A 14693-nucleotide genomic window follows, 5' to 3' on the forward strand; every position below is an offset into this window, starting at 1 on the left:
TCTTACGATCTCATAAGAGAGTGTCTTTGTTACGCAGGCGCCTGATGAACTTTTACGTGTACCGGTGTGTACACATCTCTTGGGGATTTTGAGAGTGTCATTTTGTGAGGTTGTTGGGTTGATACTTGATCAGAGGTGTTGTTTTCTCAATTGAAGATACTTTCTGATTTCACTGCAAATGGTTTAGCCTCACCTTTCATGTTAAAGTTGCGGAAAAAAACATTTGCTTTGATCCGAGTTGCCGAGCACAGGGCCCAAAGGCCTACAACACAAAGTGGCCAGGAATAGAGAGCACGAACGGTCTTGAATTTGTGTAATTTAAATACATAGCGGAGATTAGTAGGCCAAGTATACTCTAAAAGGGTTCTAGAACGCTCCCTCTTGTGGACACCCTCCTGCCAGCAGTGACACGAACAAGCAGTTTCAGGTCTGCACTTTTCCATACCTATATTACGGACACCCTTTTCGGGTAAAAGGATGCATCTCGGCGATTCACAAATACTTGTATTTGGTGGCGTTGCTCGCCCTCGGTCCATTGTTTTGGAGGTTTCCATTGATAGTTCACTCCTGGAGAAGAGTTGTGAATTGCCGTTGCTAGCAAGAGCCATGGTCCTTGCTGGGCAGCGTCATACGGCGAGACTCGAGAAACTACGAGGTATTTTTAAATGATCATTCCTAATTATAAGAAAATAAACGGACCAATGCTGTGCAATAGGGTGCAAGTGATACCTTTCCTAAGGCACTTGAATGCTTTGCCCAGTCCAAATATAGTTTTGTGTATTGAATCGTAGCAATCAGTTGACCAATGGTTCATATCTTAACTACAGTCGAGTCTACAGCTACAAGATTTCCGGACACAAAACTGTACGAGTCCCAGTCTTAGCACTAGGATGCAGCCCTCCATTATTATCTAAAGGGATCAGTAGGTGGCAGGGGGTGATGCTATGATAACGAGAAGAGCTTGGGTTCGATTCTAGACTTGGGCACCTTTCTGCGTGGCGTTTGTATATTCTCCCCTTGTTATGCATATATTTATTTAGAGTTCTCCGGTTACGTATGTGACTGCTATTGGTAAAACTTACCAGTGCTGAGAAGTGACCTGCAAATTACTTGATTGGGACGACATGTAGTAACATCGTCCACATCTGCGAAAATTTGGCTGAACGAGGGTCTTGAGACTCGGTGAGACTTTCCTGCGTAAACAAGCGTAGCAGTAATAATAACAGTGAGTCAATTTCAGCACGTATATTATATCTTGTTCGGATCTTCAAGACCCAAGCACTGGAGCAGTGTAGAGTTTGTAAAGGCTGCATACTAAGTTTAGCCGACCTAGTTTTGTGCTCGGGACTATGCCAGGCCACAGCTAAAAAATAATTTGGGCAGAGTTTGTTGTGGAGGTTGTGCACGCATTTGTTTTGTTATTTAAACAACTTTCATTAACTGCCAGTAAGTGTGGAACTATTGAAAATGAATTTGTTGGTGCTGTAAATTTGCCCCATATCTGTAAAAAACGCGGTTTAGCAGTTCGGGTTGGGCACCTCAAGACTGCGTCACAGCGACGTGGAACGTCCCGTCGGTGTCCGTGGCTGCCTCGTATATATCCATGGCAGCACCAGAGATCGCCAATAATAGCTGGGCCCACTTTTAAAGTCGTGCGAGTGCGCAACGCCAGGTCTGGCACCGGCCTATTTAGAAAACTCGCTGTGAGAACGAGCAGGTGGTATATTCAAGAGACCGCCAAAGAGAAGGGCCTCTGTATCTCGGTGGTGATGGGACTTTTGGTGATCCTCGCGCTTGGGAACGCAGCAATGATCCAGTGATGATCTTGTCTTGAGCAATGCATGGCAGAATCTTTGTCTGCGGCTTTTGGTGTACTGCGTGCAATAAAGTGATAAAGTGCGCTACACAAACCACCCTAAGCTGATCTTTTAAGGCTGCAAAAATGTCTTGCTTTTTTTTCCCTTAACTTTTTGGTCAACACGCTTGAAGAAAGATTGATTATTTTTTCACTTATTTTTTTTTTAAGCTTCAATTTTTTCAATGTTTGTTGCATATGAAACGTTACATCTGTAAACTATCAAATATGTTTGAACTATTGGAACAATTAGGTTGGTTGACAACAGTAATTTGTCAGTAGCTTTCTTGTAATGTAATTGAATGTTAAGAAATCAAGGTTAGGGAGTGTAGACAGTTAATGTTGTTTTGCGCGTATGATACAGTGTTTTAACTTTACTGCGTGCTGTGTGTTGTTTGCTGTGTCTGGTCTAAATGTTCCTCTTGCCACTCTTTCACATCTCTTGCTACACCTGACTACCTCCTTTCAAAATCTGCTGCTGCCCCAAATCGTTCGATTAACTCTCCTACGTACACACCGAGCTCCACCGTACATGTCTTCTCTGCAAAATCCAACTTTTTCTGATCGATCGCAAAACATCATTCCGTCTTTCCTCCCACTATCATCGCCTTTGTCTAATTTCCTTCCCCCATTGGTCACTGCGGCCTAACGGCCACATCCTGCCTGCGGCCTTCACCGCTTCCGCTAAATTCTCTGCCCCTCCACGTTTCTCGCGTCTGTCATCCGCTACTGGCGGCGCCATCCTCGCGTTTGTCCCCACCCCGGGTAGCACGCGAGCACGCCGTCGAGCCCCACGGCGACGGGAGAGACGTCACCGCTGGGCGCCGTGCTGGAGCAGCCAGCGTGGTATGACCGCCAGGGCCAGTGGCTGCGACGCCGGCGTCTCGACGGCGCGCTCAACCGTGTGCCCATCGGCTTCTACCAGAAGGTCTGGAAGGTCCTGGAGAAGGTACGTTGTGCCCCCCCCTCCCCCCCCATTAGCTGAACGCCACAATGGCGATGCTGCTGCTGCTTTGGCAGCGGCGCGCTACTCGCACGCATTATGACAACTTGACACGTTTGCCAATAATGCTGCCCTCGAGGGAATATTTATATTTACTGTGGTCTCTGCATGTTAAGATGCGCCTGTTGGCGTCATCTGCTTCAACACCATGTGAGACTAGGCTCTAAGAAAAGCTGTCTCGGGTGTGGACCAATCAATTTCAAGGACAGTGCATACATTATCAGAGTTGTGTTTTTTGTTTTCATTCTGAACGCAGGTATTGTGGTCAATGCAAACATGACTCCTTGTAAAAAAAGGTGTCAGTTTTGTTGCCAGATAAAAAAGGTAAAAAAAAACAATTATCATGATTTGGAAAGTAAAGACGCACCCCAAACTTGTGGCTGGTGTCACTGAAGCTCTACAAATCTGCTCACACACCTACCAGATTGTATGACGCACCACCAAGTTTTGATTTGAAATACAGTAAAAGAAAGCTAGTTTTTCTAATCTGGAATATACAGTAATCGTCGACGTTTTGGACAATGGCCCTTTTTTAGCAATACGATAACTGATTTTTTAATTCAACTGGTGATTTAACCCCACAGGCGACACCGTTGAGAATCATACGGTGCCTCAATGTGTTGTTTTATGGCAGTAGCTACCAACACCATCCGAGCCAATGATTGATTTGCAGCAGAAATCTTGCCCGCATAATTTATCTTTGGCAATTAACCAAAGGGCTATAACCAAATCAACCGCACCTCTGATCAGCACGGTTGGCTACATACGGTGCGAAAGAAGTTGAACAGTCATACATTCCTGGAATACTCTCCATCTCTGAAGCTAAGTTGGATTGAGCCAGGATATTGTAAGGGTGATCACCATGCATCACCAGGTTGTCAAAGGGCTACAGAACTGTGCGGTGGGCAGCAGAGGGCAATACAGCTAAGATCATTGTTGTGCTGTCCTTTGAATGCTGATACATCTTTGCTCTCTCCACCTTCACTCTACAATGACCAAATATGGAAATGGGCCCTCATCCAGCAGTGGATTAACAAAAGCGCTGTACATGCACCTCCGATTAGCACGGTTGGCTACGTATGGTGCGAAAGAAGTTCAACTTCCACTCAATTTACAGTTATTTGCTGTCAATGCAAACAGGTAATGTTACGAAGCCAAGAAACAAAGATTGACAATTGTTCTGGTGCGTCTGCTTGCAGTGTCACGGTCTCTCCATTGATGGATTTGTGCTGCCTTCCTCTGCTACAAGAGAGGTAAGGCAGACACGCTTGTGCATGCACGCAGAGATTTGGTTCCTTTGGTATTCTTGCAGTGGAGGGCAATCGTGAAGGAAGGCGCTATCTTTCACAGAAGAATATAGTCTGCCAGTAGGGATTTTTTTTAGAATAGACTTGTTGATGAAATGGGATAATGCCATGGTGTAATTGGTAGCACAGTAGACTTGCAACCCAGAGCTGATCTCCCAATGGTGCAGATTTTTTGTATGTACGGGCAGGCCTTGGGTTACGAGCAGAATTCGTTCCTGAGACCCGTTTGTAAATCGACCATTTCGTTCAACGGAACACAGTAATCTACTATTTTTTTAAATGCCCATACGGTCAGTGTTATGAAATGTGTTATGGTTCAGCAAAAAGAGAAACATTGTTACACTCATACTTAAAGAATAAAATATTGTACGTTTTCATGTAACACTATAAAAAATAATGTATAGTAAATACTTTATAAAGTAACAAAAAAACTTAGATTTTCACTTACCTTGAGTTCTGATGCTAACTTGTAGTCAGAAGGGGGGCAATGAGTCGCCACAATTGCACACACACACGGGGCACGTGCTGCACACACAGACAGACACACAGAAGACAAAGATCCCCCTATAGCCTTAACATACTGTTGGGGCAAGTTCTGTTAGTGAACTCCTATGAAGGCCGGTACGGCACATGGGGTGGTTGGCCAACACCACGCCCGGCTGCCTTTGTCTCCCGAATGGCGATGTTTTACACACCGCACCAGGTACTCATTTGAGTCTTGAGTCGACCTAGAGGAGGCCCAATTATCACTGGTGTTGGCCGTGAGCAAGAATAGCTTTCGTAGTGCTGCGCGCTAACTGCTACACTACCACTCCCCACACAGGCCGACTCATTACATCTCATGGACGATCACTCCTCTGAACAGAATAGTTCCGTGGTTCAGTTTGCAATTGCGAGTTCGCGTTTTGAGTCAACGTTATTTTTTTATTTTGTGTCATGGAAGCTGGTTTGTAAGTACGGGCGTTCGTAAGTCGAGGATTGCCTGTTATAAATCCTCTGCACCTCTGTACGAATGGGAACATTGAAGTCAGTCAACGGGCAGATCTCATGTGGTGGGCTAAAGTGTGGTATCCGACCACCTCTTCCAAGATGTCTCGTCAGCGTGGAAGAATAGAGCAAATACAGGAGACTCGATTAACCGTATGCGATTTATCCGATTTGCGGATTCACCGTGCAACTGAGATTTTGACATAAATTAATGGATTTTCCCTTAAGCCCCAAATTAATAATTAAAAAACAGTTCTATATTGTTATTCTTGGAAATGTTTATTCTAAGTCAAATGGTTAAACCGATTAAATGTGTGCTCAGGTTAATCCGAAATCCACGTGATCGCTTCCACAGTGCAGTAGTTGCAATATCTTTACAACATTGGCGTGTAGTTTGATTCATGTTGATTGATGTTGATTGGCGTGGCTCTGTTGTCCACATAGTGGGCCTAGTCTTCTGCACAGGAGCAGGATCGGTCGATCGTTAGTATTTGTTCTAAATTGAAAGAGTAACAATGAAAATCGTCAGTTGTGCTTCATTTTAAGTGATTTATTCGATCATTTATTTAGTGAGTTGAAATTTATACCTATATTAGTGGCTTTTGGCATAGAGATCCGCGGAAAATGGTTATATTTTTGGATTATCCGCGGCTCCCCTCTCCGTAATTAGCGCAGATAATCCAGTCTACTGTTTGCCATTTTAGAAAAGCTTTCTAGGGCTTCTCCTAGTGGTGGGATAAAGCTATTGCTGGGCTTAACATTTTTCAGTGGACTATTTCTCATGAAGGTGAATGGATGAATGAATTGATGCATGGATGAATGAATGGATAAATGGATGTATGAATGGATGGATGAATGAAATTGATCAATGAATGGATGGATGGCCCGGCTTGCCCAGATGACGCCGGGAGAGCTGAAGTTTGCGGTGCACGTGGAGTCGGTGCTGAACCGCGTGCCGCAGCCTGAGTACCGGCAGCTGCTGGTGGAGGCCATCCTGGTGCTCACACTGCTCAGCGACATGGATATCCACACGCTGGGTGGGATTATCCACATCGACCGCATCGTGCACATCGCCAACGAGTTCTTCATCAGTGACCAGGTGGGAGACCGGCTCTGCTCGGCTAGGACCCTTGAAAATCTCGTACGTTTGTTACTTGTGCCATTCTTATAGCTAAAGGCTATCACAAAGGTGCTATGTTGCAAATAAACAGTCTGCTGTAGTTGTTATAGAAAGGGGCGATAACCCTAATTGGGTGCCACAGTGGCGAGGTGTTCACTACCTCACCTCTTAACAGGAGGTCGTGGGTTTGAGCCTGACCCTGGCGCTTGTAAATTTGGAGTTTGCATGTCTCTCTCCTCGTGGTCACGTGTATTTTTCTCTGGGTTCTCCGGTCTTTCCACCTCCGCATTTAGAATCGACATGCATTTAGAGTTTTTGGCTGCTATAAATTTCCATGTGATATGCCACTTCATTGGGCTATCATTTGTGATAGCCAGGTCGCTTCTGAAAAAGAGCTATGTAGCTCAGTGGGCCTTGCATGGTATAATAAAAATAGTTTTATAGTTTAAGGGTCGTTTGCAAGTGATTCTTAAATTTGGTAACATTTGGACCGTGAAACGGGCACACAACTCTGTTTTGAATGACGTCAGGGGGAATCATCAATGCACACTGTAAAGCAGACGGCGGGTATTTCATGATCAACGTGCACCGCGGTAATCACCGGTTCAGCCTGTCGGAGTTGAACCCCATGAACCTCCGTGGCATGCGGTGACGAATAAGCCGTCGTTGGGCCGCATTGCCACCCGAGCCTACCGCTGTGCGGGAGAGAAAGGCCGCGGGTTGCTGATGGATGGGAGGTGATGGGTGGGACTTGGCGACATCATGGGCATTGGTTAATTTGTGCAGAACATTATTGTACGAATGTGTTGAAGACGTTGCAGTAGAACCACTCTTAACAGCGGTAATTGGTTCCACGAAACCGGTCGTTCAGTGATTTGGTCGTTGAGCGAGAATAGGAAATGCATGTTAAAGGTTTAGTTTGTTCCGATAGCATCGAAAGTTACCCTTTTTCACCCAAAAAACGTACTTTATAATATTTAACGATGGATATAAGATACTAACGACATTATAAACACGTAATATAAAAAGAAACATGGTTAATAAATGCATTAATTAATATTTACTGTACCTACAACAGCCCGTCGTTAACAGGGGAATGGTCGGTAAGCGAACACATTGAGCTCTGTGGAGGCACTACACATGGCACTACTATACACGACACTACTATACACTACATTACTATACACTACACATTGGGCTCTATGGAGGCTCATCGTTAAAAGATTAGTCGTTAACAGGGGTGGTCGTTAATAGGGGTTCTACTGTACACCTATGGTTTGTTGATCGAGTAATCAACACATTGGGGAAATGTGTGGGTCCTACCTTCAGCCATCAGTGGCGTTATTTTAGGGCTTCACTTTTAACCATTACCTAACAGATTACACTGAATTGCGAATACTCTTTCACAGTTTCCAACTAAGCTTGAGGCATTTCATCTGTAATGTGTGGTAACAACAACCCTCGTAAAGATAATCTTCTGTAATTGACATTTAGTGTAACGTTGTGTTGCTGTCAGGGACTCAACCTACTGAAAACCGGCCAGATTAGCCAAAAACAAACACACAAAGGAGAGCAAAAATAACTATTTAAAAACAGCTAGCCGCCGGCGTCCTGTACTCGGGATACAGCACCATGACAGCGCGAGTTGGACAGCGTTTACGGAAAGCATTCCATAAAGCCACGCATGACTCCCGTGCCTTGCTGTTCAATTCTGACAGAGGTCTCTGGGTGCTGACGACAACATGCTGGCCATGGACCCGAACACGAAGATCTGCCACCTGCTGTACGACAGCGCTCCGAGTGGGCGCTATGGCAGCATGACGTACCTGTCCAAGGCGGTGGCGACATACGTGCAGGACTTCCTGCCCAGCGCTGGCTGCTTCGTGCAGTGACAAGTGCCGCCCCTCCCCCCGAGACCTCGGCTGCAGTCGTAACGTTGAGCTCCGTAGGTTTGTTTTTCGTCGAGTGAAAAAATGTGCTGCTTGGTGTTTAAGCATTTCATTTGCAGATTTAATAATTTATTGTTACTTTCGTTTTTTTTTATTGACGGTGACATCCGAAACGGTACGTTTGTCACACCACGCACGGTCGAATTAACATTACGCATGGGTGCGCTGACCACAAACAGCAGGAAGGCACGACTCCCCATCACGCCTTGCACGCTTGGCATGTGACCGCCACATTGTATGCGCAATTCTCACGGCCTTGTCTCAGCCTCTTCGGCGCGAGTCGCGTGTGCGAGCCGCATGTACGAGCTTGTGTGCGGATGAGAATTGTGTGTCGCCTTCCTGCCATTTGTGAGCATCACCGTAACCTTTGCGAGTTGCTTTTTCTGTTTGTTTCCAGCCTACATGTGCTGATGTCGATTGAGACTATTGCATTTGTGAATGTTATATCTGCAGGTATCGCAAATCCCAGTAACATTGAGCTATCTAACCCTAGACACGTGTAACGCTTTACATGTTAATTAATTAAAATTGGTTCTTAAAACAATATGCAAACTCCGTGCAATCGTGGTACCATTAGACGAATGGAACGGACATGACAACACAGAATGTGACAGTTGTACAAAGTCCTCTTTTGCGTGACAAAAGAGTTGACTTTCGAGTTATTGGGAATTTCATTGAACCACATGAGGAGTGAATCTTTGCAATCCTGGACAAGGATGCGTGGGGGGCATTGCTCGGCTCTCATGAGTACAGGCAGCAAGGGGTCATTGTTTCAGGAGTGTTTGATTTGTAAGCGAAATAGACGTGTGCAGGTTTTGATGTCAAAAGGGCCTGGAAGAAGGTACATTTGTTTACTGTGTTATTGTTACATATAGACATCATTTCTATCTTACGTGTAACATAATGATTATTTGTTGGCCGACTGTGTGCCCCTCCTGTTGTGTAAAAAAGCAAGGTTCTCTGGGGTGGTGTGTGATTTGTGTTTCTGCTCACCTGTTGCCCCGAAAACCATGCATGTGCACGTGAACTTTATGCGATGTTCGAGTGGAAATTGACAAATTATTTGCTCAACTTTTTACTCGCCACTTGCACTTTCCTGTCTCACGGTGGAAGTACCGAGGCTGCGAGTTGCACAGCTGGAGTTATGGGTCGATGAGTGTACACAAATGCTAATAAAAAATATATCCTCTGCGCATCGCCATTCATGTGGAGGAGTGGTAGCTCAGTGATTCATGTGCTGTTTTGCAGTCTCGGGGAACCAGGTTAAATTCCCTCTGGTAATCTCGTCAAAATGTTACCTCGCCTACACCTTCCACAGTTTGACTGTGTTAAACGAGTACCTGGTGCGCAATGCTGTGGCTTCATTCTCAACGCAGAGAAGAATCGGGTTGCTCGGCATGCCGCAGTATGAGCTGCACCTATTTGAGGGTGCCGCTGGGCGTTATGGTTGTTTTGCCTTCGCTTGTCCTGAATGTTTGTGACGCTGAGTGAAGGCTCTTTTGGTGTTGTCTGTATGCGTATTGTGTGCAAAGGTTTCGGCACTCTCACTTCGGACGTGCTTGATATCGTCAGTGACTGGAGCACGTCAGTGTAATAGGCCACAGGGCTTATGGAAATGGGCATTGCTATGTGCCAATTCTGCAGTCGCATCCAAACATAAACTGGATCTTTCTCTAGCTCCGTGTTAAAATCGCAGAACTAAATACTGTAACGAGTTGGAACTAGAGTGAGTTCATATTAATTTTGTTCACCAATTACTACATCGTCCGTATAGGCCTGGTTCCAGCTCATCATATATATATAACGATGACTTTCCGCTAAGAAAAGTGAACTTGGGTTTGTTGAAGGTGTATTTGGTGGTGCAGCACATATCCCAGCACCCCACGAGTGCCAGCCCCATGTTGCTACAGGCTTTGATTGTATGTGTACGAATGTTACATGTCTTGGCAATGATTTCCCATGGGCTGGGCTTGTTTATACATTTGCTGCAGTTTAAATTATTGATTACGTCTGATAATGTAGCTGACAGTGGTGCTATGTTCATCGACTAAAAAGTAAGTTTAAACATCTTGACTTAAAGCTTTCGTGACCGCAGGAATTCGTATTATTTGGGTCTTTCGGTAAAGTCACATAGATAGGTTCAAATTAATAAAAAATAAAATTAACAAAAAACTACGACGTTTCGATCGCAACACAAGCGGTCTCGTCATCAAGCGCCTGATGACGACCCAAAGAATAAGTTTAAACATTTGAAATTCTGTAACTTGCTAAATTGGATAAATCATATCCTACAACTAATTTAACCATTACAAAACAGCCAATGGAACAATATAGAAAGGGAGGAATTATCCTTACAGATATTTCTGACTAAAATGTGTAAATTAGTTCTGCGGTTAGTGTCTGGCGCAGAAGTTGAGGTGCTACGCTATGAGCCCCTGCAATTTTGATTGATTTACAGACACCGTGAGTATGACATTTAAACTGAATGACATTTCAACTCAATCTGCCACCCCACCTTCACCACCCCACACTTACCATAATGGTGATGTATGTTAAACAAAAAAAATCCCATTATCAACAAGGCATGGGGAGGCGTTAACTAAGCAATTTATTGGCAAAAGCCCAAAATATACAACTTTTGGTGAAATTTATGAGAAGCGTTTCAGTTTTCCAACGATTGTGATTGTAAAAAATGTAATTATGCAGGACGATGAATGATGCGGAGAGCGAGCACTTTTGAAGGTTACGACGGGGTTGTTTTTAAGCACTTAAGAGACATGCTCGTCAGCGTTCAGCTGCGTGAGTTGGCCCTATTTGTAGTTTAATAGATGGCGCTGTTAAAGCATGTGGATGCAAGTCGATGCAATTTGCCGTGATTACAATAATTACATTTATATAGCATGTTTAATCAAGGATCTCGAAGTGCTGTACAGGACACAGCAGCAGCAGACAGCATAATAATATAAATACATTTAACAAAAAAATGTAATACGATGTATGCAGTCACTTGTTTCATTCGCCGAGTCTGATTTCGTTTCAACATTGCAACTCGCTCGCATTATTCGTGTTCACGTTTCCATGTGCACGTTTGTGCAAATTATTTTTTCTCCACATTTCAAAAGCACGCACGAGGAGACACGTAAACGGGGCATCTCCTCTGCACACCGCCCCCTTATCCCTTAACAATGTTTTGAGTTGCAACGCCTCGTTCGGGGATGGAATTGCCCACTATCTGCACCTCCTGGGGCGTTGGAAATAAATAAATAAACACGCAGATATTTACAGTACATGACCGAATTGCGTCTAAAACCCAATAGTTTGATGTTTAACACAGTAGTAGTAGGCTTTCGCGATCAACGTGCATAAGAGGTTATATATGTCGGTAAACCCGCCACCTCCCGAAACAGCGAATTAGTAAGGTTTTTTCACGTAAACAAAACATGCAAATTCGTTACGACCTACAATATTTACAATTCGAGTACGACGTTTTGCCAGTAATTACAACTTGCATCATCAGGCGACAGCCATAGTTGTGGAGAAATCCTGTTTCGGTCTTAAATAGAGAGGTGCGGGGGGGGGTAATGTGTTCATATAAATTACAATGGACCAATTACCGGTTGGGTTATTCATGTGCATGCGCAATGCACATACATTATGCACGCACACCATGCATGCGCATCCTGGGGTTGATGTTGCTGACTTGTGGAAACCCCCCCCCCCACCACCTCTGCCCTCTATGGCAAACGATCTCATCACCAGCACAACGCTGCTGTTGATTCGTGTGATCCAAGCTTTTCATAACTCTCCAAGACCAGAAAAAGTACATGGAAGCCGCTGGGCGAACCTCTTTATTAAAAGCGAGTGATAATAATGACGAACCGTTTTACGTTTGCCTGTACACAACTCACTCCCTGTACGATGTATTGTTTTCCTTGACCTGCAGTTTTTCTCCAATTAAAACATTACTTTGCTGACATTTCGAAGCCTTTGCCTTGCTGTGTGTCTGGGTGTCAAGATGTTATTCATTGGTTTAATGTATATAGACATACATGTGTAGTGACATAGGACGTCACTACTGTGTCGGCCCGTACGAGGGCTGTGGGCCCCACGGGGCTGTCGGGGGGTCACGTGGTGGAGGGACCCAGACCTTCCCGTGAGATGGGAGAAGGGACGCATGGCCTGGGAAGGGAGGCGTGGCCTGGGCAGAGCCGGCCACGCCAGAGGAGATATAAGCGGGGTGTGGATGCAGAGCAGGGCTGTTAAACTCTGAAGTGAAGACGACATCATCGGTCCTCAAGTCCAGGGTCGTCGTCCTGGACCAGGCAGCCCGTTGCCTGCCTGGTCCCCTCTGTGTAGTGTTCCAGAGTGTTAGTGAGTTGAGGAAGGTGGTCACCACCTCATGTACAGTGTTATATTACTTACGGTTAATAGTGTTGCCTCCAAGCTGTGTGTGTGCACCTAATTAGAACCCACTACACATGTTAGAGTGTCATTGACAATTTACTGACAGACCAGTCTCTGATGAAATCACAAGTTTAGATACGGTATTAGACTACTCCCTGAAGTCTACAGCCGCATCTGATGGGGTTTGAGGACAACCGACTGGTCTTGGAGCCTTTGGACGATAAACTGTCAGGTTTGACTTTTGGGTATTTGACATCGACGGGGAAATGTCTTTGAATCCCCCAGTCTCTGTCCACCCAGCAGTGTATGGGTATAGCACAGGTGCATGTGGTGGTGTGAAGTGTGGGTACTCTCATATTTTCTAAGACATCTGGACAGTGTGGACGAGTCGGCCAGAATTTCCCTCTAAAGCGGCTCTCTAGAACTCCCTTTACTGGATGCCCTTCCTCCAGCAGTGGTATATGTAAGCACTTTTAGAGCTGCACCTTTAACTTTGTGGTGATTATAATTTAAGGTTACCCAGCCTTTTAATAAACAAGTGAGCTGTTTTGACTCCAAGCAGATCAGTTTTTGGACTAAAATTTAGACACCAATATTATTGTTCATAATACAGGTTTTTTGGTTTCGATCGCGTAAATATATAAATGTGTCGTTAAACCCGCCACCACCCGACAGCCAACTCGTAAGGGTTGCCTCGTAAACAGAACACGCCGACTTCAGCAGTTTTTTTCTTGCTGCGGTTGTCCCACCTGATGACGATTGCTTGTGTTGCGATTGAAACGTCGTGATCTATTATTTTCCTACCTACGTGACTTTAACGAAGGAACCAAAGAGTACAGAACAAGCTAATAATAGCCATTTTATATACTTTTTAAAGCATAAGCAATTACGAAATAACACTTTACTACCCATGAACAAAAATTTGTTACATAGTGGATCCTCCCAGACACCAGAAGAAGTTAAGGGACAATGTGTGGGTTTCGTAACCGTCATCAACCATGTAAATAAATACAATACTTGCAAAAACTCACATTTTTATTTAAATGTTTTACGATTTTTGTTCGTGCAATTTGACTTTCACCATAAAAAATGCAGTGTTTTATTGATTGTAAATTATTAAGATTGTTTACATTCCGTGAGTACAGAGGGACTGAATCCGAGTCTATTACTAATTTATAATTGCTTCTACAGACATGAAAAACCCAGGCCCGGGTAAAGCTACATAGTCGGGAGTCAGAGCCATTCCCTGTCTACCTTGGGGTGCGACAGGGATATCCTGACACCTACATTATTGAACATATTTTCGACCGCGTAGGTCAATAAGCAGTAATTTACATCTGGTACAGATGCAATGGGAGGCTGATCAATGCTCGGGTGCGGTTGAGGGATGACTCCCTATTGGTCAATCATGTTATGTATAATGATAATACTTTGATTGCTGCTCATTGAGGAGGAGTTGGAGGCACTGCTGCTGAACCTGAAGTGTTCTACTAAGAGGTGGGGCCTTACCATCAGCCCCTCCAAAACTAAGCACCTGTCTGGATGTTTTGTGTCATCAAAGACTCCACCCCCTCAGCTCCCCATTGGTGGGGTAGTTGTGGAGAGAGTGGAGAGGCTTCCATACCTGGGCAGCGCGACGTCCTCGTGCGCCATCACAAATTCCTTCACGCAGCAAGGCAACACAGCGCATGGAGCTCTCACGTGACCGTCTCCCTGTTCCCCCCACGCGTGATCATCTCCCAGGTCCCTGTGTGACCGTCGCACGATCGCTGCCATTCATTCCCACGGTTGGATGTTTGGCCAAATTTAAATAGATTAATTAAGTACTAATTGAACGTAATGGGATTTTTTGTGTGCAGACATTGGTGACCAGGATGAGACAACAAAACTCACTACAATTGAGAACCCAGTCTTTGGGTACCTATGGATCTCTATGCAAGTCTATAGGTTGCTATGCGAGTCTGTGGGTCTCTGAGTTTTGTTTGTTGTCCTTCCCCACACCTCCGATGAGCACGGATGGCTACGTACTGTGCGAAAGTTCAACATACATAGATATACATGCGAGTAT

General features: G+C 44.8%; 1 protein-coding gene across 1 annotated transcript in view; it reads left to right on the forward strand.

The window, feature by feature from the left end:
- LOC133357689 (phosphorylase b kinase regulatory subunit alpha, liver isoform-like) overlaps window positions 1-12197 on the forward strand; it is a 71653-nt gene extending 59456 nt beyond the window's left edge. Inside the window, 4 exon segments of the mRNA XM_061575782.1 lie at window positions 2625-2804; window positions 4058-4111; window positions 6051-6251; window positions 7991-12197. Coding sequence (XP_061431766.1) covers window positions 2625-2804; window positions 4058-4111; window positions 6051-6251; window positions 7991-8164 — 609 coding nt within the window. The 3' untranslated portion in view covers window positions 8165-12197.
- The last annotated feature ends 2496 nt before the right edge of the window (window positions 12198-14693 follow it).

Source organism: Lethenteron reissneri, chromosome 59 (assembly GCF_015708825.2).
Source record: "Lethenteron reissneri isolate LAM-NWPU_2019-01 chromosome 59, ASM1570882v1, whole genome shotgun sequence".
NCBI classification, from domain to species: domain Eukaryota; kingdom Metazoa; phylum Chordata; class Hyperoartia; order Petromyzontiformes; family Petromyzontidae; genus Lethenteron; species Lethenteron reissneri.